The 26,083-nt window shown below is 35.6% G+C and overlaps 2 protein-coding genes across 4 annotated transcripts in view; one reads left to right on the forward strand and one right to left on the reverse strand.

Moving 5' to 3' along the window:
- Positions 1 to 17,533, reverse strand: part of FCRL3 (Fc receptor like 3) — a 29,075-nt gene extending 11,542 nt beyond the window's left edge. Inside the window, exons 1-8 of one of the 2 annotated variants that reach the window (XM_023504026.2) lie at positions 16,999 to 17,533; positions 13,362 to 13,382; positions 11,969 to 12,208; positions 7,884 to 8,162; positions 7,272 to 7,556; positions 5,715 to 6,002; positions 4,715 to 4,993; positions 227 to 505 (exon numbers count right to left, since the gene is read on the reverse strand). In XM_023504026.2, the coding sequence (XP_023359794.2) occupies positions 227 to 505; positions 4,715 to 4,993; positions 5,715 to 6,002; positions 7,272 to 7,556; positions 7,884 to 8,162; positions 11,969 to 12,208; positions 13,362 to 13,382; positions 16,999 to 17,236 (1,909 nt within the window). In that variant the 5' untranslated portion in view covers positions 17,237 to 17,533. The remainder of the gene's footprint in view (positions 1 to 226; positions 506 to 4,714; positions 4,994 to 5,714; positions 6,003 to 7,271; positions 7,557 to 7,883; positions 8,163 to 11,968; positions 12,209 to 13,361; positions 13,383 to 16,998) is intronic. The other variant, XM_023504027.2, reaches the window with a different exon arrangement.
- Positions 17,534 to 23,948: 6,415 nt separating this feature from the next.
- LOC111720942 (Fc receptor-like protein 4) overlaps positions 23,949 to 26,083 on the forward strand; it is a 33,051-nt gene continuing 30,916 nt past the window's right edge. For both annotated transcript variants that reach the window (XM_031966825.1, XM_031966826.1), the window contains exon 1: positions 23,949 to 24,125. In XM_031966825.1, the coding sequence (XP_031822685.1) occupies positions 24,098 to 24,125 (28 nt within the window). In that variant the 5' untranslated portion in view covers positions 23,949 to 24,097. The remainder of the gene's footprint in view (positions 24,126 to 26,083) is intronic.

The following is a 26,083-nucleotide window of genomic DNA, read 5'->3' on the forward strand; positions in this document are numbered from 1 at the left end:
AGAGAAGGGACTCAGCCAGTTGCTGAGCCATCCCTCTCCCACTATCTACATAGTGATATCACCCAGGATGATACTGATCCCCAAGGACTCAACCTTGCACCTTCCCAAATGATATATACTCAGAAACAATGTTCCATGATCTGGTATCATGAGAAATGCCCCCATTCTTTTGGGAGGATATCAGATGTTCATCTTTAAGATACCAGGTCCAGTCCCCCTTAGATACCTGTGACAGAAAATTCCACTCCTTCACTGAGTTGGGGACTGATGCCATTGTCAGCCTCACAAGAGTAGATCCCAGAATCCTCAGCTTTCAGAGAGAGGTTGAGAAATGCAGCTTCTCCTAAGTAGGTCCAAACACTCCCCAGGATTATACCCTGGTGAAAAAACTTATAGAGGATTGGACTGGTGCCTGTCTCAGCTTCACAGTGAAGCTCCACCAAGTGCTGTCCAGGGACCTGAGACTTGATTTCACTGATAGTCAGAAGAGGACGGGACACTGGAACTGAGATAGAGGTTGGAAATCAATATGTAAGTTTTGGAAAATGAGTCCTTTATTTCAATAACTTCTCTCAAGAATAAGCCCTTATATATATATTTTAAAGTAACGCTTTTTCCTACATTGCCCAAATTTCCTCCCTGTATCCTTCCCTCTCATAGAGAGCCATCTTATATAACAAAGAACATATATATATATATATATATATATATATATATATATACACAAAATCTTTCTAGTTTTTCATCTCTGATGTAGTAGTAGTAACAATAGCAGTAGTAGTAGCAGCAGCAGCAGCAGTAGGTAGTTGAAGTGGGATGGTAGTAGTAGTAGCAGCAGCAGCACCAATAGTAATAATAATAGTAGTAGTAATATTAGCAGCAGTAATAGTAGTGAGAATAATAGTAGTAGAAATAGCAGCAGCAGCAATAATGATAGTGGTGGCAGCAATGGTAGTGGTGGAGGTAGTGATGATAGTAATAGTAGTAGTGATAGTGGTGGTGGTAGTGGTATAATACCTGTTATGGTAGTAATATCTACCCCTCAGTTTTGTTGTTAGGTTTAACAGAGATGGTGCATATAAAGCACCATAGAAATGTCATCTATTATTAGAAGTCATCTTTCTACTCCTTTTAAAATTGAAGTGACAGACACAGAGAAAGGCAGCTTGATGAAGAACTGCCATACCAGGACCTGAGCCTATGTTCCTACTCTCAGTCCAGCATTCTCTCAGTGGTGCTGTGCTAATCCTCACTGTGTAACAAAATATTCTGGGAGCAGAATAATAGGGGGAAAGTGTACCGATTGGAAAGAAGTCCAGTTGTTCAAGTCATCATTGAGGGATTAGAAGAAGGAATAAAGTCACTGAGTCAGCTTGTTTGCTAGGAACAGGAGAAACAAAAATGATTTGTTCTATAGATAGTTAGGGATGACAACTTTGTTAGAAGCAGGAATAGAGTCCTAAAAGAAAGAGACTTATTTGGGTGAGGAGAACAGGAGAGCCTCAGCCTGGACTATAGCTAAGAATGACAAGAAAGGAGCAAGAAGAAATTTCTTGGGGAATCAGGGAGAGAAGAATTGGGGCTGGGAATGGGAAAGGTGTGTAAGGTTGGTCAGAGGTATTTAGAATGAAGGGATTCCTTCTTAAGATTCATTATCTAAGCTAGAATCTATTTTACCTGTTGTGTAGTTGCAAGACCTGAGTTCCAGTTCCCATTCTGCCACTAATTAGCTGTGAGACCTTAGATAAGTTACTTGATTCCTCTGAAACTCAATTATTTTTCCCATAAAAAGAAGATTGCAGATTAAATTATCTCTAAAATCCCCTTTAGGTCTAATAATCCATGGATCTTCATAAGCAAATGTAGTGCTAAACTAACATTGTTAAAATCAGTTTATTAAAATAAGTTCCTGAGGGTTTTTGTTTTGTTGTGACAGTGGTATTGGGTGGTGATGGTGGCTGTTTTCTTGTTTTTACAGATTTGACAATATACACTGGTACATTCAAATAAAGATGGCTTTTGGGAAGCTTTTCTAGGTGAATACCTTAAGGAAAGAATCTCTGGTCTCTTCAGGGTAAAGAAATTAAAGACGAGAATTTCTCTTTACCACCATATGTCACTTCTTTCAATGAATTGTAGAAAGCTGCAGGCCTGGTCTTTCTGACTCAAAGCCCAAAATCTAATCCCATATACTGGCTTCCCATATATGAAGTACATATAAACAAAAGAAGAAAGGTGTTTGAAATGGGGAAAGTTAATCCTTTTATGGCATTTTGACTTAATGAGTTAGTTCCTATTCAAAGCTTATTATAGGTCACTCTAGCTGTCAACTTGACTACCAATAAGGCACATTAATCTTTGGAAGCCAGTTTATGATTGTTGTAAGCACAGTGGTCTTATAGGATTATAGGGGCATGGTGCATACCCAGGCACTGCGGACAGTGGAAAGCCACTGTTAAGGCTGGTGTTTGTGACAAGGTACATAAAGGCAGTAGAAGAACTAAACACTGCCTGATCAGTATCAGAAAACTAGCAAGATTAGAGAACTACATATTAACATAGCCTTGAGATACCTTTTTATACTTACCAGATTGGCTAAAATAATAGAAGGGAAAAGGGACAAATATTGATGGGGATGTGGAAAAATGGAGACACTAATTCACTGTTGGAGAAATTGTAAACTGATTCAGCCATTTTGGAGAACAATCTGGAATTATGCCAAAAGAGTTATTAAACTATCTATGCCCCTTTGATCCATCAATACTACTACTTAGTCAATTTTTGAAGATCATTGGGGGAAAAGGAAAAGAAAGTTTATGTTCTAAAATATTTATAGCAACTCTCTTGGTGGCAGTAAAGTATTGAAAATTTTGAGTACACCCATCAATTTGGAATTGACTAAACAAGTTGTGGTGTATGATTATGATGAAATATTACTGTTATAAAAAATGATAAACTCAATAATATTAGAAAAACATGAAAGACTTGCATAAAATAATGAAAAGTAAAATAAGAAGAACCAAGAGAACATTGTATACAATAACAGCATTATTGTTTAAGAACTTTCACTGAATAAGTTTTTTGACTATTGCACCCAAATTAGCCATAAAGGATATATGAAGAATGATGCTATCTGAATTCAGAGAAAGAACTGATAAGTAGAGCTATATAAAGACTAATTATATATTTATGATATATATATATATATATATATACACACACACAAACATGCATACACATATCTATTTGTGTCTAATGGTAGCCATCTCTAGATTGCATGGAGGGAAGGAAAAAAGAAATTTACATGGTAATTTTACTGTATATTTGAAAGCAATAGCAAATTGTACATAGTAGATTTTCAATTTCATATGTAATCATCTTTTTAGTTGTACTGTGTAATGGTAATGCTTGTTTTATTCCATAAGTTACAAACAAAACAAAAAAGGAAACTGGCAAGATCTTACCATGCTTTAGAAGCAACATAGTTTCTAATAACCATTTTGAATATATCTACTAAATTAACCTCAGACACATTAACTGTGTGATCCTGGGCAAGTCATTTATTCCTTTTTGCCTCAGTTTACTCATCTGTAAAATAAGTTGAAGAAAGAAATGGCAAACTACCCTAGTGTTTTTGCCAAGAAAACTCCAAATGGAGTCATGCAGAATCATATATGACTCAAACAACAGAACAGAAACTAAGTTAATAAATTTCCAGGAGAAACTAAACCATAAAAACATTGGGGGAAAATGTTCCTGGTGGAAAGAACCCAGGCTTTGGAGTCAGGATCAGATTTAATTCTGTAAAGTACTTTTGAGTTGATTTTACAAGTATTTTACAAATGAAGAAACTGAGACTTAGAAAAGTTCAATCATTTATCCAAAGTAATATAGGTGGTAAATGGCAAAGCCAGATTTTGGATCTAGGTCCTTTGACTAAAAATTCTACTTGAAAACATTCTCCCCTCCCCCACCAGCCAATTCCAACTGTGGGCTATAATCATACCTCCAACACTTATCAATTATATGATATAATACATATCATATAATTATATGATCCTGGATAAATCATGTAATATTATAAGCCTCAATTTCCTTATCTGTTATAGGGAGAAAATAATACTTGTTCTTTGTACTTTACAGGATTGTTAGGAAGAAATGAAACCTTTTTTATAAACCTCAAAGTGTAATAGAAATGAGTAATTATTATTATTTTGAATCTAATTATGGATTTATAAATCTACAATTTCCCATCTGTACCTATTTGTATTCTGAGGAATATTTACACTTATGGTATAAAGCAATTCTTGTTACATTCTAGAACATTTTCCTCCATTTCCTCATCTGTGAAATTAATTGGAGAAGGAAATGGTAAATCACTCCAGTATTTCTGCCAAGAAAACCCCATATGGGATCATGAAGAGTCAGATGCAGCTGAAAACAATTGGGTGAAAACTGAGCAAAAACAACAAATCACTGGCTTTGTTGAATTGTTGTTACACTGACTGCTATGAGGGGACCTGTAAGAAATAAGAGCAGTGTCTGAGCTCCTAAGGTCTCAACCCCTTAGGGAAGGGCAGAGAAGTCCAGGAGCCTATTATGATACCATCCCACCCCACCAGAGGATAGCTTGGATCCCATAAGTGGAATGCTCAATATTGGAGATGTGCTATCTGCCCTAGATGTGGCTCTCCTCTGGGAAGGGTCAACGTACCTTTGACTGATAGCATCAGCACCTGACTGGATTGTACAGATATGCCATTGTCAGCCTCACAGAAGTAATTCCCAGAATGCTGTTTGGTCAGGGATAGGTTGAAGGATGCTGCATCTCCAAAAGAAGCTGAGCTGTTTTTCATGATTTTACCCTCATGATAAAATCGATATAAGATTGGGGCTGATCCTCTTTGGACATCACATCGAAGCTCCACAATCTTCCCCACAAACATTTGTGCCTTAGGGATGCTGAAGGTGAGGAGAGGAGGAGACACCGGAACTGAGAAAGAGATAAGGACAAGAGTCAGGTTGTGGCTCATGACTCTGTGCATCTGGGGCAAGGAAAGAGTACTCTCATCAATCCTGATTCCTATCTTTTTTGTTCTGCATCTAGCTCCCTCAGAAGTTTTTCTCCAAAATCTAAGAAGAGAATTTCTAAATATTAATCACCTTGACATCAGCTCAGAGCCTTTCTTAATCTTCATCTTATTATTTGATCACCATCCCTGCCATCCCCATGATCCTTCTTTGTCCCATATGTCCTGTCCTACCATAACAAATTACAATTTGTTAGGAGGAACTGATACCACTAAATAAGTATTTATTTTCCCTCCAAAGCTCTACTTTTTGTGAAACCATTGGACACCATTCCATATACTACTGATTCATTTCTGAATTGAACTCTAAAAACCAATGAAAATATATTAATTGAAAAGTAATAGCATGATATGTAATTAGCAGTAAGAGCCCTATCATTGGCACTGGGATACCTGGGTTCAAATCTCAGTGCCAACATTTATTCACTTGTATTGTATTTACCCTGCTCCTCTAAGTCTTGATTTCCTCATCTTTAAAATAAAGTCTACAAACAATCTGTCAATAAAGATAACATTTTACTTCTATTACAGAGCTAGAGTGAGGAAAGTATGTTGCAAACCTCAGAATATAATGTAAGTATGTATTATTACTAAGGAGCAGAAGAAAGGGATGTTAATACTTACTTTTTATTGAGATGCTCACTAGTCTACTATATAGAGAACTATTGGTATTGTCAGCTGTACAGTAATATTTCCCAGCTTCACTCTCTCTAACAGCCAGTATTTTAAACTCTGCTTCTAGGAACCGCTCAGTTTTCTTCTTCAGGACTGTTCCAGTGCCTTCCTTGTACCAAGAGAATGTGATGTCACCTGTGCCCCCAGCTACTGAACAGAGGAGAACCAGTGTTTGCCCTTCTGTCACTTGCCCTCCAGGGGGCTGGATCTCCATATGGATTCCTGAGACAGGGATTCCTGAGTGAAAATGAAATAACAAATAAGGAGTCTGATCCTGATAGATTTCAGGTTTAGGGAAGCTGTGGAAGGTGAGGCTAACGGTAGCTACTTGTATGATCATAAAATAAATGACATTTGAATTTTAGTTATTGAAAACAGATCAGTGCCTATAAGGAACTGATCTTAGAATGTAAGTCAAGAGTTTAAAAAAATCAAAAGAAAAAATAGTCTGGTCTGGATATAATAGCACTGAATTTGAAATCAGAATATGTGGGTGAAAATCCTAGCTTTGCAATTTCTCACCTACACACACACACACACACACACACACACACACACACACACACACACAGGGGTCAAGTCCCTTCTTCAATCTGGGACTTGTTTTCCCTATCCTGTAAAATGAGAGGATTAAACGAGATAATCTCCAGGAGCCCTTAAAAATTCTAAATCCTTTACTTAGGAGAATATATATTTCTGATTCATGATCTTTTAAATTTTATCTAGTTTAACAGAGTTCCATTTCAGGAGCTTAATTCTTCCTTCCTGACCTCTTTCCCAACTCCAGCAACAGAGGAGCAGACTAATTCTTGGCCAGTTTGGGGGCATTTCCCTGAAAGTCCTGATGGGCAGCTTATTCTGTTTTAAAGGGACATGGAAGAACAATAGTAAATGTAAATAAAGTTCATTTGTTCTTAAAACTCCATCTCCTTATGATTTACTAAATGAAAAGACAACAGAAACCTTGGCTATCTGGAGATGGGAAGGCAAATGTTTCCTGAAGCTTTTTTTTTTTTTTTTTTTTCAAAGAAACTCTTCATTTTCACTTCACTCCTAGTTCATCAACTGATAGGGAGCTCTTCTCTCTAGGAGAGCTGTTATGTTGTCACAGGGATAATGTGCTTAGTTATAAGGGCAACTAAATGGTTCAGAGGGTAGATTGCAAGACATGGAGTCAGGAAGATTTATGTTCAAATCTGGCCTTAGACACTTAATGACTGTGTGACCATGGACAAGTTGACTTCTTTTTGCCCCAGTTTCTTCATCTGTAAAAAAGGAATAAGAATAGCATCTGCCTCCCATGGTGGTTGAGTGGATCAACTGAGATATTTGTAAGTGCTTAGCAGAGTGTCTGACATACAATAGGTACAATATAAAGAATAGTTATTATTATTATTATTATGATTAATGGAAGTAGTACAGTAAAGGTCTCAAAATGCGTGATGTAATTTACTCAGCCTCCCTCGTATTAACCCTAGACCAATTAGATCTTTCTCAAATACATACTTTTCACTTTGATCCTAACTGAAAAGCTCTTCTTCCAGACCTCTGATGTCATTGTTTTTGCTGCACAATGATACAACCCAGAGTCTTCCTTCCAGATGTTGGTGAGCTGGAATTTTGAGGTTCCTTTCCATCCTGACAAGTTGATAATGCTATTTTTGAAGAAGGAGAAATACAACTGGGTATTTGCTTTCTCTGGAGAGAGCTCGGTCTCACAGCTCAGAGTCACAGTGGTACCCTCTATGGGCTCGAAAGTTGTACTATTCAGTATGGGAAATGAAAACAATTCTAGAGAGAATAGATAATATAGTTTTCAGGAAAGTGCACTTCAGAAATTCTGAGAAAACAAGCTTTGGATTTTCAGCAAAACAAATGGCAAACCCAGTATTAGAAAAAAGGCATATTCTTTTGGTACATTTTCCCTTCTTAGTTTCTTCCATCCAATTAACACTTAACCTGATCCCCAATGAGTCAATTCTGTGCTGACCCAGAATTCAAATCATTGGTCTGCTCATGAGATCCAAAAATTACCCATCTCACCCTTTGCCAATTCATCCCTCTCATGTTTTCATAGATTCTGTGCCAACCCATCCCTATGAGGGTGAAAGTCTTTACCTTGGACTTGGATTGCTACTGGTTTAGCTTCTATTTTGCTTGTCATCTTCCAAATTAGTATCTTTTTTGCAGTACAGTGATACTGGTCATTATTACTTAATCTTGCTTTTGGGATTGAAAAATTTGTATCTTTAAAAGAGCCATTTTTAAAAATTTTAAGAGTTTTTCCATTCTTATAGTATACTACATCAGTAAGTTCTGTTTCCCTCTTTCTCCGGCATCTTAAAACCAGTGTGTCTCCTTCAAACACAGGATATTGGGTCTGAAGAATGAGCTCATCTGTAAGGGAAAGAAGGAGTTATCAGTCATTTAGCCTATCCATAATACCTTTCCCTTTGGTCTTTTGATTTTTTATCCCCAATAATGGCTTGAGAATCTGTAATTGCCCCAGTTTTTAAGAATGTCTTCTATATTTCTCATAAGACTCAGATGTCTTCTCTCTCTAGGTTGTAGTGACTACCCTCTATTCCAAACACATGCAGAACCATCTGTGTAGTGATTTAAAATCTGAGATCTACCTGGTTCTCTAAATATAAGAACTGATTGCATAGATTTAAAGATGGATGAAACCTTAGGAGCCATCTAGTTCAACACCCTGAGATCTTAGATGAGGAAAATGTGCCTTAGAGAAGCTAGAATTTGTACAAAATCATACTAAAAGTGGCAGAGACGGCATTTGAACCCAGCACCTCTTACTCTAGAGCTTCATCTACTGAATCAGATTGAAAGGGGAAAAAAACCTCAGAGAATAATAGAACCAAAGATATTAGTATTGTATCCCAAACCTAAAATACTGGAGGACCAAAATCTCGTTCAATTCTTCCCTCATCTCTATTTAGGTCCACTTCCACTTTCATTCTGGAGTGAACTTATTTAAAAAAAAATCTCTCTAAGCTCACCTTCCTATGCCTATGGAGCTGAGCCTTAGTCTCTTTCTTTCTACATGCACACACACTCATGGACATAAATATACACACAAATATATATACACACAAAGTTACTGCTAAGGGGATAAGAAGGAAGAGAGAACAATCCTGATCAACTCATATCATATTAAAGAATGAAAAAATTTAGTTGTTTTAATTTTTCTTGACTCTCTGTGACAACAGTTGGTGTTTTCTTGTAAAAAAAACTGAAGTGCTTTGCCATTTCCTTCTGCAATTCATTTGATAGATGAAGAAACTGAGACAAACAGGGTTAAGTGGTTTTGGTTAGGATCACATAGTTAATAAGTGTCTGAGGCCAGATTAGAATTCAGGAAGATGAATGGCACTAGATCCACTGCCCCACCTAACTGCTACATATGCATATACTCAGAATATATGTATATATATCTATATATAGCTATAGATACACATACTCACACACACACACACACATATATATATATACATATATATATAAACATATATCCACATTGACATATATGTTTATAGCAATACATACATATATTATACAGATTATCTATGACATCTTTCTTAGCACACCTTTCTTAACTCCTTACTGTGTTCTAGACATTGTACTCATCACTGGGGATATATAGAAAGGCAAAAACACAGTTTCTGTCTTTAGGGAGCTGACATTCTAAAGGAGGAGATGATGTGGAAACAAGAATGTTCATCCATAGCAGATACAGGGTAAATGGGAGGTGATCTGAGGGAAGGCACTAACAATGGGAAGATTTCTATCCAGCCTTCTGGCTGGGATGGAGGATTAGGAAAGATACATACTGCTTAACATGGTGCCTGATGTATAGGAGGCTTTTAAAAAATGCTATTTGACTGACTTGAAAGGTCAACTGACATGTGTTCTCAACATCTAAAACAGAATAATATAAAACCATTGGATTTGGAATCAAAGAACCTATATTCATATTCCAGCTCTGCCCTTCATGAGTATCTGACTTTGAATAACTTCTTGAACTGTTTCCTCAATTGTAAAATGAATAAGATGGATTAGTGTAATGGGCTGAGGCTTGAGTTGAGGCACTGAGGTCCCAAGCAGGTGAGCCTAAATAGTAATTGGACCATACTCTATTAATATATATGCTTGGAGAAAGAATGGCCCCCACCCACTCTCTGTGCAAGTCCTGATGTGTTGTATAGGAAATGACGATTTTGGTGGGTGGAGGCAGAGGGGCAGGAAGAGAGGTGGAGAGAGACTGCTGGCTGGGTTCTGGTCTGGTGGCTTCTGGTCTGGTGGCTTCTGGTCTAGCTGGCTTCTTGACGCAGCTGCTGATATTGCTAATCTCCCTTTACCTCTGATTTCCTTTTACCTCCGATCCTTCTCCACTTCTACTGAGAATAAAGATTGAAGATTTTCCCTTAACCTGAATTCTTGACTCCGGCTGATTTTAAAATACTAAAATACGCCTAAAATAGGCTATTTTAGATAGCCTTTGGGGGCCCCATTCAATTATAAATCTTCCAGGATAGAGAAATCTGTGTCTTGTTTGAAATTAGCAAGAGTTCTTCTGTTCCTATATGTCACTTCAATAAATTTCCTTCCTTCCTTTCTCTGGCATTTTAGAACCAGTTTCTTTCAAATATAGGAAATGGGGTCTGTTGGATCAGCTTGTCTATATGATGGGATGAAATCCTAACCTTCCCACACAGACAAGTCACTCTTTTCTGTAGTTGATCTCTAAGACCGTTTTCAAGTTCAAATGGCTGATATTATGTGTAGGATCCAGTTCCAGTGAATAGGATGAGTGTGAATATGAAATGAAAATACACAAGCCAGGTAGGATGTGTCTAAGCAGTTCATTAATAGATCTGAGAGCCAGAGTTTATATACTTTTTAAGCTAGTGCTACATTAACACCAGAATTAAGCTAGTGTTTCATTAACACCAGATGTCTCCAGGTGACACTATGTACATTTCAGGGTTAATGTATATACCATACTTCGACATTTCAGTTTGACATTAACTTTAAATGGTAACTAGCAGTAACAATAAGAGTTATAAATAGCAGTAACTAGCAGTAACAATGTACCTATGATAAGAGTTGTAAATAATATAGTTTGTGATGCCCTGTTTCTGTTACATGCATTCTTCACCAAGATTATCCTAAATTTATCTACAGCATGTCTTTCATTCATTGTCACAAGGATACTGTGAACCAGTGCTTTGAACTTCATGCCTTTACAAAGAGCAGGTCTCAAGTATTACCTGAACTGGACTCTCTTCCTGTACATGGACTTATTCAATACTGACCTTCTACACTAATGACTTTCTGGCTCAACAGCTTTGTTGTTTTACCCCCAGCTTTGTTGTTAAATCTTTCAAGAAGGTTTGGAGCAATAAGTTCATAATTTTATTTTCTAGAAAAAGGAGGATGCTTTGTAGGATTTATCTGTGATAATTTGTGCTTGTTGTTATAGAGGGAAAAAACTGTCCCATTCTAAAAGCATCGTTTCATGACATTACTAGAGAAATGAAGGTCCAGTATAGTATGTAATTATGCTAATTCTCATATACTTAATCAAGAAATAGAATCCCATACCATAGCTCCATAATACTTAGGGTAATGTCTTATAATTACTGCACAAAGGTTCTTATTTTTTTCTATGCCTGCTTATTCAAAGTAGAAGACCAAAATATTACCCTACAACCAACTGGAAGTGAATACTAATATCCCAAAAGTCAAAGCAGGGGATAGAGAAGAAGATAGATGCTTGGCTGACCAGGTATCGGGATAGTCCTGAAAATAGGGATATGCTATTATCGTCCTATAAGACTTCTAACAGCTCCCCAATCCCCTGTCCAGGAAACATTAACATGCAAAACTTCAATCTAGAGGTAATAAAGATTTACTCCTCAGCCCAGAATAAGACTGAAATGAAGGACCTGAGCTCTTATAGGAACTGAAACCAATTTTTAAAGATGAAATTACTAAATATCTATTGGTATTTGCTATTTCTATATTACCTACATTTAAAGAATTTAGAAAGAAGAAAAAAACAAATTCAGCAAAATTAATCAACATATTGAAAAAGTTTGGTGTTATAGGTTAATATTTCATATTGAACAATTCTAATTTCTACAAAGGGATTTTGGGGGGGGGGTCCAAGTTTTTTCTTTTACCTCTTGTAAAGGACAAGGATACAGAGTTACTTAAGGGTGAATCCTGGATCCTGCATTGGTACTGTCCAGAATTTTGAACACTAATGCTGCTATGGGTTTCTTCAAGTAGTTTCTGGTTGAAGTACCATTGTGTTTTCCCTGTTACATAGGAGTGAAATCCATTACATTTTAGAAGCACTGTTTCCCCTTTGAAGTAAGTAGTCCATGGGGGTGTGAGGAAAATCACTGGTTTCGGTGTAGCTGATGTGAAGAAGGAAAAAAAGGGTCAAAGTTGAAAGAACTCACAACTACAGCCATAATAGTTAATATACAAAATACAAAAAGATGATTGTCCCTTTATCTCAATGTATTTTGGGTTCATAGAGGGAATCTCTATGCTATCCCTCCCCTTTCCCTCACACAGTCCTCCATGTGTTCCTGCTTTTCAAAGACTGTCCCCAGCGTTCAGATATCAGCTCACCAGATGGGAGAAATCTGTCCATGTATTTCAAACAATGAAAGAACATTTAAGAAAGGACATCCATAGAACTGTCTTAGGATCTCAGAAAGGAAAAAAGGCTAAATAAGCTCTTTTTTTCTTAATGTTTTATTTTTTCCCAATTACATGAAAAACAATTTTAACAATTTTTTTTGTCATCAGATTTTGAGTTTCAAATTCTCTTCGTTCTTTCCCTCCTTCCTCATTGAGAAGACAAGTAATTTGACATAAATTACATATGTGTTTTCTTGTAAAACACATTTCCAGTAAAGCATTCTGTGAAAGCAAACATAGACAAAAAAACCCAAGGAAAAAAAGGAATCAAATTTGAATAAAAGTTCTCTGACTCCATAATAGAAATGTATGGCTACTGGAAAGGGGTCTCAAACACTGTCATTTCCAGAAAAAGAGATATCATAGAATATTAATACTTGAAATAGGCCATTCAGTCCAAGTTCCCCATTTTATAGATGAGGAAACTAAAGAACCTCAAAGTTATGACTTACTTAAGATCATATAGTTACAAGTGACAGACCTGGGATTTGAATCCAGGTTTTCTGACTCTACTGTATATATATATGTGTGTGTGTGTGCATGTGTGTGTGTGTGTGTGTGTATATACATACACATTTACACATGTATGTATGTAGACAATCAATAAGTTCTACTATGTTCCAGGCACTGTGAGTACATATCCATCTATCTATCTATTCTTGATATATTATTAATGACAGAGTTTGATTCAGGATCCAAGTCTCATATTTCTCATGCCTGATGCATTTTTCAACACACATCTCTTTTAGGAGAGCAGAGGGGAAACGGGATAGTTGCAATATCCCAGGAAATGCTGATTTGAGGAAAAGGATTAATGTCATAGTTTTTGGCTTTTGCCATGAAAAATAAAATGTAACTCACCAGATTGTCCACAGACTGAAGCTGCAAGAGAGGCAAGAAACAGATTACTCAATGTGGGAATTCTCAAAACTTTTCATTTAATACCTCATATCCTGACAAAGAAAAAAGGAGGAAGAGAAAGAGAAGGTGGAAGAAGAAAAAGAAGAAAAGAAAAACAACGATGATAGGAAACAAAAAGAGGGAAAAGAGGAAGATGTTCTTTCTTGCACCATGAGACCATTATTCACACTCTTTCCTTCTCTTCTTCTTCCTTCTCCTCCTCTTCCTCTCCCTCCTCCTTCTCCTGCTGCTGTTGTCTCCTCCTCTTCATCATCATCATTGTCATAGCTAGCATTCTTATAAGACTTTGGTTTGCAAAGCATTTTGTATACGTTAACTTGTTTGATTCTCAGAACCACCCTTTGAAGTAGGGACTATTTTAAATTCCCATTTTACAGAGCCACTAAGTGCCTGAGGCAAGACTTCTAACTCCCAGTCCAGTCTATACCATTGCCACCTGACTATCTCCAGGTGAAGTTCTTAGAATGCTTGTCACCTTCTTGCCTAAGCCATTCATACTCATTTTACAATGCACTATTCAAGTCCTGCCTTACCCAGAAATCTCTCTTTTGCAAACCAAATGAATATAGCCTTCCTCCATTTTTATTGCAATTATCAGGAGTTTGACACTTAGCTTGGGTTGACTCATATCACTGCTGTGTTTGGGACTGTCTTGTTCAACTTCTTACTCTCTATAGCATGAAAGTAGCACAGCCCCATATTCTTGGTAGGTGGACAAAAAATTAACTTTCATTCATTTCTGGTTTGAAATTCTGAGAGAGGGCAGATATAATCATACTGTATAATTTTTGCTTAACTGTTATTTACTATAAGATAGGACTTTTTATACTTCAGGAGGCAATGAAGCCCCACCATTTACTCAAACCTTTGTCATCTGGATTGATCAAATCTTTAAAACAGCCCTTCCCCCCAAAAAAGGAAACCATCACAGACAGCATAAATAAAATAGCATTTCTACAACACTTAACATTTATTGTAGGAAAAAAAATTGTCATAAAAATAATAGAGTTAAGCAAGGCATTTTATGTGCAAATGCACCAAATAGAAACTAAAATCTTAAACAATTTAGATAATGATTAAAGACTTCTAAAGAAAAGCCAAAGAGTATAAATAGACAAAAGAATCTTAGAAGGAAAAGAATAATGGAGAATAATCTGGAAGAGAATAAGAGAAAGGGAAATAAATATTTCAGGGACAAAAATATCTTACTCCTCATTAGTGGTGGTTAAATTTTTATTTTGAGTGAAGAAAAGGGTGGGACAGAGGCATTCAGAAAAAGATTTATCAGAATTCTAGTGTAAGTAGGAATTTTTAGATTTCTCTCCCTGCTTTTGAGAAGATAAGAAAGTAGGGATAGAATATTGGAGAAGGGAGAGGAATGTCACAGAAGGAGAAATGAGTATTTGGTCCCCTCAACAGAAAGGAATTACATATAGAAGTGATGTCATAGTATTGGGAAGGGACAGAAAAAGAGAGAGAGAGAGAGAGAGAGATTATTATTTTATGTCATAAATCACAATAAGTTCCAAATGAATTTGTGGCCTAAATATAAAATGTAATACCATAAGTTACAGTGGTTAACAAGATGAGGTACCTTTCATATCGGTGGTTAAAGGGAGATTTCTCAACCAAATAAGCAGAGAAGTAATTGTAAAAGATGAAAAAGATAGTTTTGGTTATACAAAATTAAAAAGTTTTTATACAAATAAAATAAAAACATAATAAAAAGAGGAATTGTTAAAAATATGTATATCAAATATTACTCATTATAGTCTGATTTCAAAAGATATATAGGGAATTGACAGAAAGATATTAGACCAAGTCATTCCCAATATGTAAGTAGCCAAAAGGTCTCAAAAGAAGAATTGCAAATGATAGATGATAAAATATACAAAGCAAAATATGCTTCAAATCTCTAATAGTAAGTAGGAAAAATTATCTGAACTTTCATTTCATCCATCAGCATAGCAAAGGTAATAGTTAATTAAATTAATTAGTTAATTAAATGAATAGTTACTTTTGGAAGAAGTGTGAGAATAAAGGATCACATACCTGTGGATAGAACTATGACTTCCAACCCTTCTTGTCATTGACTTGGAAATTATACCAAAAATGTTACCACATTGCTTATATTTTTTTTTACTCAGAAACCTCACTTTAGGAATGTTTTCTAAAGATGGGAAAAATTGAAATAAACACCTTATATTCCCAAATATTTGTAGTCAAGAACAGGAAACAAAGGGAATGCCCATTGATTAAGGAAGGATGGAATATATTATATCATAACAGAACATGGTAGAGTGGAAAGAGCACAGACTCTAGAATCAGAAGTCTTGGATTCAAGTGTTTTCTCTGATAATTATTATCTGTGTGACTTTGGGCAAGTCACTTCAGTGGGCCTCTGGGTCTACATGCATAAAATGAGGAGGTAGGACTAAGAGATGTCTGAATCCCTATAGCTAATGTGCAAGGTGTGAATGTAATGGAATATTATGACTGATTAAGAAATATTGAGTTTCTCCCAAAGGACCTAAGAAGGAAAATGTTAGATATCTTTGGAGAAAGAGCTGATAAAAATACATGTATGCATAGTATGATTTTACATATATTTATTTTTTTGTGTTAAATGGTGGCCTTCTTTAGTGTGGTTTGGGGAGAGAGTGAGAGACAGTTTGAAACTTAAAATGTAACAAAAAATTAGATTAAAAAAGATGATGAATGTGAGTTCAGAGGACATGGGGTACAATGGATAGAACATTAAATCTGAATCAAGAAGGTTTGGGTTCTATGGCCTCAGATGCTTCCTCATTGTGTGATGCTGGTCAAGTCATTTAATTACTGTTTGCCTCAGTTTTCTTCTCTGTAAAATAGGGATAATAACAGCATTTATTGCCTAGGGTTGAGTGAAAGCCAAATGAGATAGTGCTTAGCAGAATACCAGAAATATTGTATTGTTATTCAGTGATTTCAGTTGTGTCCCACTCCTTGTGATCCCATTTGGGGTCTTCTTGGCAGATACTGGATATTGCCATTTTATCTCCAGCTCATTCACATAGAAGGTGGTAAGTAAATGTTAGCTCTTATTATTGTTGGAAAAAATAGGAAAATTTGAATGAATTTATGCAGAGTGAAATAAGCTGAACCCAAAGAATGATATATATATATATATATATATATATATATATATATATATATATATATATATATATATACAGTGTGTTGAAAATATTATTAGTAGAAAGCTGAGACCTGATTAACTAAAAAAATTACCAACAGTTATCCTAGAGAATGGATCAAATGGACCACTCTCCTCATGGTGAGGTACATGGAACAACAAGGACCGAATGTTGAATATATTGTTAGATTTGGCCATTTCATAACTTGTTTAATTTTTTCCCTAAAAATTTCCTGTAATGTAAAACCAATTTTCTTTAAACTTGTTTGAAATAAAGATAAAAAGAAAGAAATATGAACAATTAATGTGACTATTCCAGGCGAATATTTCTTCTCTGAGATCAACTCAGAGAGGGCTTTGTTTCCATTATAGCCCAGATCCCATTCTGAAAATCCTACTTACCAATTACCAGCAGTGATGCCCACAGGAGCATGAGGAGAAGGTCCAAGGGTGATTGGAAGAGAAATGTTCTTTCAGTAGCAAACAGATTCATTTCTGATCCTTGAAACAGAAATGTGCATATTAAGACAAAGGTTTGGAAGCAGCTTTTCAGAACAGAAGTGGCCTTCTTAGTTAAAAAAGGGAAGTAAAGAAGTCCTCCTTCAGTGCTAATTATAATTTCTTCCCTTTTGATTGACATTTGTCTTCTTTACTCTCTCTTTCTTAAAAAAAAGTTTGATTTCCATATTTTCTTCATCTTATTATTTGTCAAATTTTCCAATTGGCTGTCTCTCAAAATCAGCTCTCTCTGGCTCTGCATTTGGGACCAAACTGAACTCCCCTTAAATTGTATATAATTTGCTTTGTATTGCTAAAAGGATCTTCACTTTCACATATGCAAATGCTTGATGACTTTAGTGTATAATTCTCCCTTACTCCTTAGAAAAACACAAAGCTGTCCGGCTATAGAAAAATCATTTATGTGCCTCTAAACAACTCAAGTCTTCTAATTCTAAACAGGAAGTTCAAAAAGGAATAAGGACAGGTTAGCCCCTACCTGATCAGTTAAATAAAAAACACAGAGGTACGAGAGCTGGAAGAATTTCCTCAGTTGAGCAAAGAGCCCTAGTTTGAAATGTTTGTTTTAGGTTTGAGAAGGCAATACTCTCCTTCATATGGTCAAAAGCTATTAGACCCTAAAAGAACCACAGAAAATAGTAAGTGCAGCCCCCAGTGATGTAATGGAAAGATCATTGACTTCTAAGAGACTCAGATTGGAGTTTCCTTTCAACTATTTAGATCACATAGTTTGAAAAACTCTGCTTTAAGGCACCTGCAACTTTGTGGAAAACAAGAACTACACCAGAAGTTAAGAGAGACACAATGTATTAGGAGTAGGGCAGGGCAAAGCAGAGGTAAAAGATGTCTTCTTCCAAGCATATGGCTAAGGAAGAAAAGATATAAGAAACATAAATAACAAGATAGAATTCAGAGCAGCTGTCCCCAGTTTAATTCAACAAACTTTTATTAAGCTCTTACTCTATGTAAGAGTTCTGTACTTTTTGTCCTGTTCCTATTATATCTAACATAGTCATACTCAGGAGTAGGGAAGCAGTGTTGTCAAGAAAGCAGCTGCTACTGGTTTTGCGGTGCAGAGTCCCATAGGTATATTTTATGCAAAAGATCTAAGCAGTCAGAAAACCCAAAGTATTAATATTTCCCTAGAGAAATAGATAACACAGGAGGAACAAAAACATTGACTTGAAGGAAAGAAAGCCTAGGTCCTACCCTCAACTATATATTTAATAATAGCCTTAGACTCACTACAGGGTTGTTGAATTGTTAGATGGATGCTTGTAGTTGTAATTTATTATTTTTAAATAATATTTTAGTTTTTCTCTTATCACATGTAAAAATGATTTATGATATTTTTAAAAGTTTTTTTTTCAAAATTCTATCCCTCCCTCCCTTCCTTTTCCCCTCCCTGATATAGGTCATATATATTAATCATATAAAAATTTTCATATTAGTCATTTTGCACAAGAAAATTCAATCAGGAAGAAAGAAAAAGAAAGAAAGAAAAGAGGAAGAAAAAGTATGCTTCAATCTGCATTCAAACAATATTAGTTCTTTCTCTGGAGGAAGATGACATTTTTCATGATGAATCTTTTGGAATCATCTTGGATCATTGTATTGCTGACGTTGACTTTATTATTCACAATTTTTCATCATTTATTATTGCTCTTATTGTATACAGTCTTTTACCAGTTCTGTTTTCTTCACTTTGTATTAGTTCATGTAAGTCCAGGTTTTTTTTTCTGAAATCATCTTGCTTGTCATTTTTTTTTAAGCACAGGAATGGCTAAACAAGTTCTAGTGTTCTTTTTTTTTTTAGTTTAATTTTTTTTTTTTTTTTTTTTGCTTTTTTCTGAGGCAATTGGAGTTAAGTGACTTGCCCAGGGTCACACAACTAAGAAGTGTTAAGTGTGTGAGGCCACATTTGAAGTCAGATCCTCCTGACTTCAGGGCTGGTGCTCTATCCACTGTGCCACCTCGCTGCCCCACAAGTTGTAGTATTAAAACAATATACCACAACTTGTTCAGCCCTTCCCCAATTGATGGGCATCCCCTAAATTTCCAATTCTTAGACACAAAAAGAACTGCTATAAATATTTTTGTACAAACATTTGATTTTTTTTTTTTTTTTGTCTATAGAACAATATGCAGTGGATACAACCACTTTCAGGTTCCATTATGAATCAATTAATATCTGATATTCAACATACCATACATAGCTTCCACTTTTCCCTATGGTGAGTTCATCCTGAAGCTTTCATTTTGTAAAGGGATTCTATTCCTGACTTTTGGAATTTCAGAATTGTGTAAAACCTACCTCTCTCCTTTGATTTTAAGGTAACTTTTATATTTTGTCTTCTTTCTCTATTAGAAGCTCATATCCCCAGGATACTACACCACGACCAAGTAGGATTTATACCATGAATGTAGGACTGTTTTAATATTAAGAAAACTATGAGCACAATTTACTATATTAATAACCAAACAAAAATCATATGATTATCTCAATAGATGCAGAAAAATCATTTAATAAAATCCAACACCTATTCCTATTGAAAACACTAGAAAGTATAGGAATAAATGAACTTTTCCTTAAAATGATAAGTAGCATCTATTTAAAACCACCAGCAAGTATCATATGTAATGGAAATGAACTAGAACCATTCCCAATGAGATAAGAAGTAAAACAAGGTAGCCTACTATCGCTAGAAATTTAGCTTTAGCAATAAGAGAAGAAAAAGAAGTTAAAGGAATTAGAATATGTAATGAGGAAACCAAATTTTCAACATTTTGCAGCACTTTTGCAGATCTTGCAAAGGTGCAAGATACAAAATAAATCCACATAAATCATCAGCATTTTTATATGTTAGCAAGAAAGTCCAGCATACAAAGAGAAATTCCAGTTAAAACAACTGTAGATAATATAAAATATTGGGGAGTTTACCAAGACAAAGTCAGGAACTATATGAATATAATTACAAAACACTTTTCACAAAATAAAGTCAAATCTAATCAATTAGTCATATGAAAAAATGCTCTAGATCATTATTGATTAATTAATAATTAATAATAATTAATAATTAATTAAGACAATTCTGAGATACCACACACCTTTCAGATTGGCTAAGATGACAGGAAAAGACAATGATGAATTTTGGAGGGGATGTGGAAAAACTGGGACACTAATACATTGTTGATGGAGTTGTGAATGGATCCAAGTCATTCTGGAGAGCAATTTGGAGCTATGTTCAAAAAATTTTCAAACTGTGCATACCCTTTGACCCAGCAGTGTTTCTATTGGGCCTATATCCCAAAAAGATCTTAAAGAAAGGAAAGGGACCCACATGTGCAAAAATGTTTGTGGCAGTCCTTTCTGTAGTGGCAAGAAACTGGAAACTGAGTGGATGCCCATCAGTTGGAGAATGGCTGAATAAGGTATGGTATATGAATGTTATGGAATATTATTGTTCTGTAAGAATGATCAGCAGGATGATTTCATAGAGACTTGGAAAGACTTACATGAACTGGATGCTAAGTGAAGTGAGTAGAATCAGGAGAACATTATACACAGCAACAGCAAGATTGTATGATGATCAATTCTGACAGAGGTGGCTCTTTTCAACAGTGAGATGATTCAAGCTAGTTCCAATAATCTTATGATGAAGAGAGCCATCTGCAACCAGAGAGCTGACTGTGGGGACTGAGTGTGGATCACATTTTCCTCTCCACCCCCACCTTTTTATTGTTGTTTGCTTGCATTTTGTTTTCTTTCTCACTTTTTCCTTTTTAATCTGATTTTTCTTGTGCAGCCTGATAATTATGGAAATATGTATAGAAGAATTGCACATACTTAACATATATTGGATTACTTGCCATCTAAGGGAGGAGGTGGGGAGAAGAGAAGGAAAAAAAAAATTGGAACACAAGGTTTTGCAAAGGTAAATGTTGAAAATTATCTTTGCATATGTTTGAAAAATAAAAAAGCTTTAATTATTAAAAAAAAAAAGAAAATAAGCTCATGTTGCCTGGTGCACATAAGATAGTATTAACAAATGCCAGTTCCTTCCTTTTCCCTCACTCTTTCCTTCCTTCCTTCCCTTCTTTCACTTTCCTCTCTCCCTCCCTCCATCCCTTTATCCCTCTCTCCCTCCCTCCCTTCCTTCCTTTCTTCCTTCCTTCCTTCCTTCCTTCCTTCCTTCCTTCCTTCCTTCCTTCCTTCCTTCCTTCCTTCCTTCCTTTTTTCCTTCCTTCCTTCCTTTTTTCCTTCCTTCCTTCCTTCCTTCTTTCTTTCCTTCCTTGCTTCCTTCCTTCTTTCATTCTGTCCCTCCCTTCTTCCTTTCTTCTTCTCTTGCTTCCTTCCCACTTAAAAGGCATATATGACAAGGATACCAATAACTATGCTAAAAATAACAATTGAAAAGCTGGGTACATTTGTGTCAATGAAATAAAAATTTTTTTATTGTTTTTCTTTTAAAATAATTTTTTTCTTTTTTTCTTTTCTTTTTTTTTTTTTGCATTTTTTCTCTTTCTTTTTATTATAATAACTTTTTATTGACATAACCCATGCCAGGGTAATCTTTTTTACAACATTATCCCTTGCACTCACTTCTGTTCCGATTTTTCCCTCCCACCTTCCACCCCCTCCCCTAGATGGCAAGCAGTCCTATATATGTTGAATATGTCGTAGTATATCCTAGATACAATATATGTGTGCAGAACCAAACAGTTGCACAGGGAGAATTGGATTCAGAAGGTAAAAATAACCTGGGAAGAAAAACAAAAATGCAAACAGTTTACATTCATTTCCCAGTGTTTTATTCTTTGAGTGTAGCTGCTTCTGTCCATCATTGATCAATCGAAACTGAATTAGGTCTCTTTGTCAAAGAAATCCACTTCCATCAGAATACATCTTCATACAGTATCGTTGTTGATGTATATAATGATCTCTTGGTTCTGCTCATTTCACTTAGCATCAGTTCATGTAAGTCTCTCCAAACCTCTCTGTATTCATCCTGCTGGTCATTTCTTACAGAACAATAATATTCTATAACATTCATATACCACAATTTACCTAACCATTCTCCAATTGATGGGCATCCATTCATAAAATAATTTTTTTCAAAGAGCAAAATTTTATTTTCTATTCTTCCCATCTTTCTCTGCCAATAAAACAAAACAAAAAAAAAAGAATCCAAGTATTTGTAATATACATAGTCAAACAAAACAGATTCTTGCATTGGTCATGCTCAAAATCTATACTTGTGCTTTTATCTTCTACATCTTCTTTCTGTCTCTGTCTTTATTTGTTATAAGATTAGGCCTAGTAGCTTTGACATTAGGCTTGATGGTTTTGAGATATCATGACAGTCTTCCCTTAAGGGAGTGTGTAAGCTTGTAGAACATACCCATAGGGAAATAGTGACAATAATATTTTTCACAGGTTAGTACTTTTGGGTCACCCAAATAATATATTATTTGCCATCAGGTTGTTGTTTTTTCCCCTGATGACAAATTCCCCTGAATACTATTTTACTTTTACCCCTGATATGTAACTTCACCAACTTAGAGGAGCCACTCAAAATCAGAGTATGAGAATGCCACACTAAGAAGACCATTTTGGAGCCTACACTTCCTTCTTCTGGGAGCACCCTCTTCCTTCCAGGAGCACACCTATCTATTGAAGCATGCCCCCACTTGCTGAATGGACTTGTATCTCTATGCTCCCCACCTCAGCACTATCCTTGAATGAGTTATACTCCATGTTAATGAGTTTGCTGAGTTGTATTTGGTTTCCCTTTTTTTCTCTTTCCTTTGCTCACAACAAAACTTTTCCTTGAATTAATACTCATTCTTTTACATGCTATTGTTAGCACCTAAACTCATTAAGGGGTTATTTTCTCCAACATCATTGGCTGACCATATATCTTTCCTTAGACACAAACTGGATTCCTGAACAAGAATTTAATCTATTAACAGCCACACATTCATTGTGGGAGTATGAAAATGTGAGTACAGTTGAAGAAAGTCTGGGTCAATAGGGAAAACCTACATTTTCCCAAGAGAGACTCCTTTATGCCAGAAGATTGTCTCAAAACATTCTCTCTTTCTGTATATATACACATGTACACACACACACACACAAATATCTGCATTTCTCTGTCATTCTGCACCCTAAGTTTTTCACCTCTCTATTGGGAGATTGTTAGTATTCTTTACTTTTCAGTTCTCTCAAATCATAGTTGGCAATTGAGCTGATTAAGTCTTCCAAAGCTGTTGCTATAGTATAAATTGTGCTCTCTCTGCATCATGCCATGCAGGTCTTCCCAGGTTTCTCTGAAACCATATCCCTTTTATTCCTTATAGTACAAAAAAACTTTTCTATGTAATCATTTGTTCAGTCCTTTCTTAACTGGTGTGTATTTCCTCAGTTTTCAGTTCTTTGATAAGATTAAAAGAATTTACATGAAAGAGAACTGAAGGGGTTTAAGTTCTTCTCAAAACAGGAGATGCTATAAAAAGAATTCTGACATGAAGTGGGATGTTGGACTTAATAGCCTTTACAATTTCTTCCATCTATAAGACCCAGGGATGATTTTAACTGAATGATACAGGTCTGATGATGTGAAACCTCTTTGGGACCTTAACCTGGTATTTTTCCTGGACCCAGAAATAGTAGATTGGGAAAATTCCTTGAAGAGAGAAGCTGAAGAACTCAGGACAGTTCAGAAAGGGCAATGATGTCTTTAGGGACCACACAGACTAGACTGACTTAAACAGCTACTTTATAAAAACCTCGAGCTGAGAAAAGAAAGTCATTCCTAGTCTTGCGGAAGCACTGATCAGCATGATATGAGCATGCTTAGTAGAGAAGTACTTCTAGTTCTCTTTTTCTAATTCACTTTCTCTGAGGAAGCAAGCACTCTTATTTGGATGCTGGTGTGGACTGTGCCTAGTCTGAATTTGTCTGATTTCTTCTTTTATCCCTATGGATCCATTCTTCATTCTGGCCCTTGGTGAGTAGGGTAGCTTAACACAAGTCCTCAGGGATAAGATACGGATGGAAGCCTGCAGGTTTCCCAGAAATGATGTCTCTGGATGTGCTGTTTGAAATATATCTTATTGGTGAATTTCATTTTTGAAAGATCATGGTGAACAGGAGGAATACAGTAGGACCTCAGGAAAACAAAATATTAGGATCTCAAAAAGAAGGGAAGAGAATAGAATCCACAAATTATACAACAGAAAAATAGTTTGACTTCTCTTCCTGGCAAAATTCTAGATGCTCTTATCAAAGAGATCACAAAAAAGCATTAAGACCTGGTCTTGCCAGTCTAATTTTATGATCTTTTTTGACAGGGTGACCATGCTGATAGATAAAAGGGATATTAAACACATTATTTATCTAGACTTTATCAAAACATTTGACAAAATCATAATATTAATTGGCATTTACATAGCAGTTTGAGGTTTACAAAACAACTTTGAAAAGAAAATATTATCTCATTTGATCAGCACAACAACTCTAGGAGATAAGTGCTATTATTAGCCTCATTTTACAGATAAGGAAAATGAGGTACACAGAGATTAAGTGATTTGTCTAGGGCAAAAAAAGGTTTGAGGATAGTTTTGGACTCAGATCTTCCTGATTTCCTGATCTAGCACTCTAATCACTTCACACTATGCTATTCTGAAGAAAAGACTGGAATGTGGGCTAGATCAAAGATTCTTAAACTGTGATTTGCAATCCCTCATGAGATCACAGAACTGAATGTGGGGGGGGGGCATGAAATTATGATTTATTATCAGCTTTGCCCAGCATTGCAAAAAGCCAATATATACTAGCATAGGAACCATGTTTATTAGAGTCTTACCGAAGCTTTATCCTGTCCTTTATGTCAGGGTGGCAAACTCCCCAAGGACCAAATTCATGCCTGTTTATGTACTCATCCAACCTAAGAATGGTTTTATATCACTATGAGATACATACCTTAAGGAGATCATGATTGAAAGGAAGTCTTCATGTGCACCAAAACATTTGTGGTAACACTTAAAAATTTTTTTTATAATAGCTTTTTATTTTCAAAATACATGCAAAGATAGTATTCAACATTTATCCTTGTAAACCTTGAGTTATAAATTTTTCTCCCTTCTCCCTCTCCATCCCCCTCCCCTAGACAACAAGTAATCTAATATAGATTGAACATGTGCAATTCATCTAAACATATTCATATTTATCATGCTACACAAGATAAATCAGATCAAAAATGAAAAAAAGTGAGAAAGGAAAACTCAAGCAAATAACAACAAAAAGGTGAAAATACTATGTTGTGACCCAAATTTAGTATCCATAGTCCTCTTTCTGTATGAAGATGGTTCTCTCTATCATCACAAGTCTATTGGAATTGACCTTAATCATCTCATTGCTGAAAAAAGTCACTCTTTTTTTTTTTTTTTTTTTTAAGGAAAAAAGAACCAGAGACCAAGTAATTGACCATCATCTGAGGACTAGACAAATTGGAATACATGAACATAACAATATCATAGATAGATAAGCACATGTTTTGTGGAGGGAATCATTGATAAATATTTAGGACTAGTGTCTGTTTATAGGGTAGAGAAGAGTTCATTGCCAGGTAAAATAATGACAGGAGAATTCTGAAATGGACTTGAAACTGAATATGTGAAAAGAGACATACATTTTTGAACTTGACCAATGTGTGAATCTGTTTTGCTAGACTATTAATGTTTGCTTTGAAGATTTTGCTTATTTTTAAAAATTGTTCAACTGAGGACAAAATCAAATAATGATAATATTTGTGAGATAATAAATGTGTGTACATATATACATATATGCATGTATATGTGCATATACACACATATATACAATATACATGGGTGTGTACACATGTATGTATATACACACATGTGCAAGGCAAATGCAGAGGTTTATGTAGCCTAGCTCTGCTTGAAC

Source organism: Sarcophilus harrisii, chromosome 4, assembly GCF_902635505.1.
Source record: "Sarcophilus harrisii chromosome 4, mSarHar1.11, whole genome shotgun sequence".
NCBI classification, from domain to species: domain Eukaryota; kingdom Metazoa; phylum Chordata; class Mammalia; order Dasyuromorphia; family Dasyuridae; genus Sarcophilus; species Sarcophilus harrisii.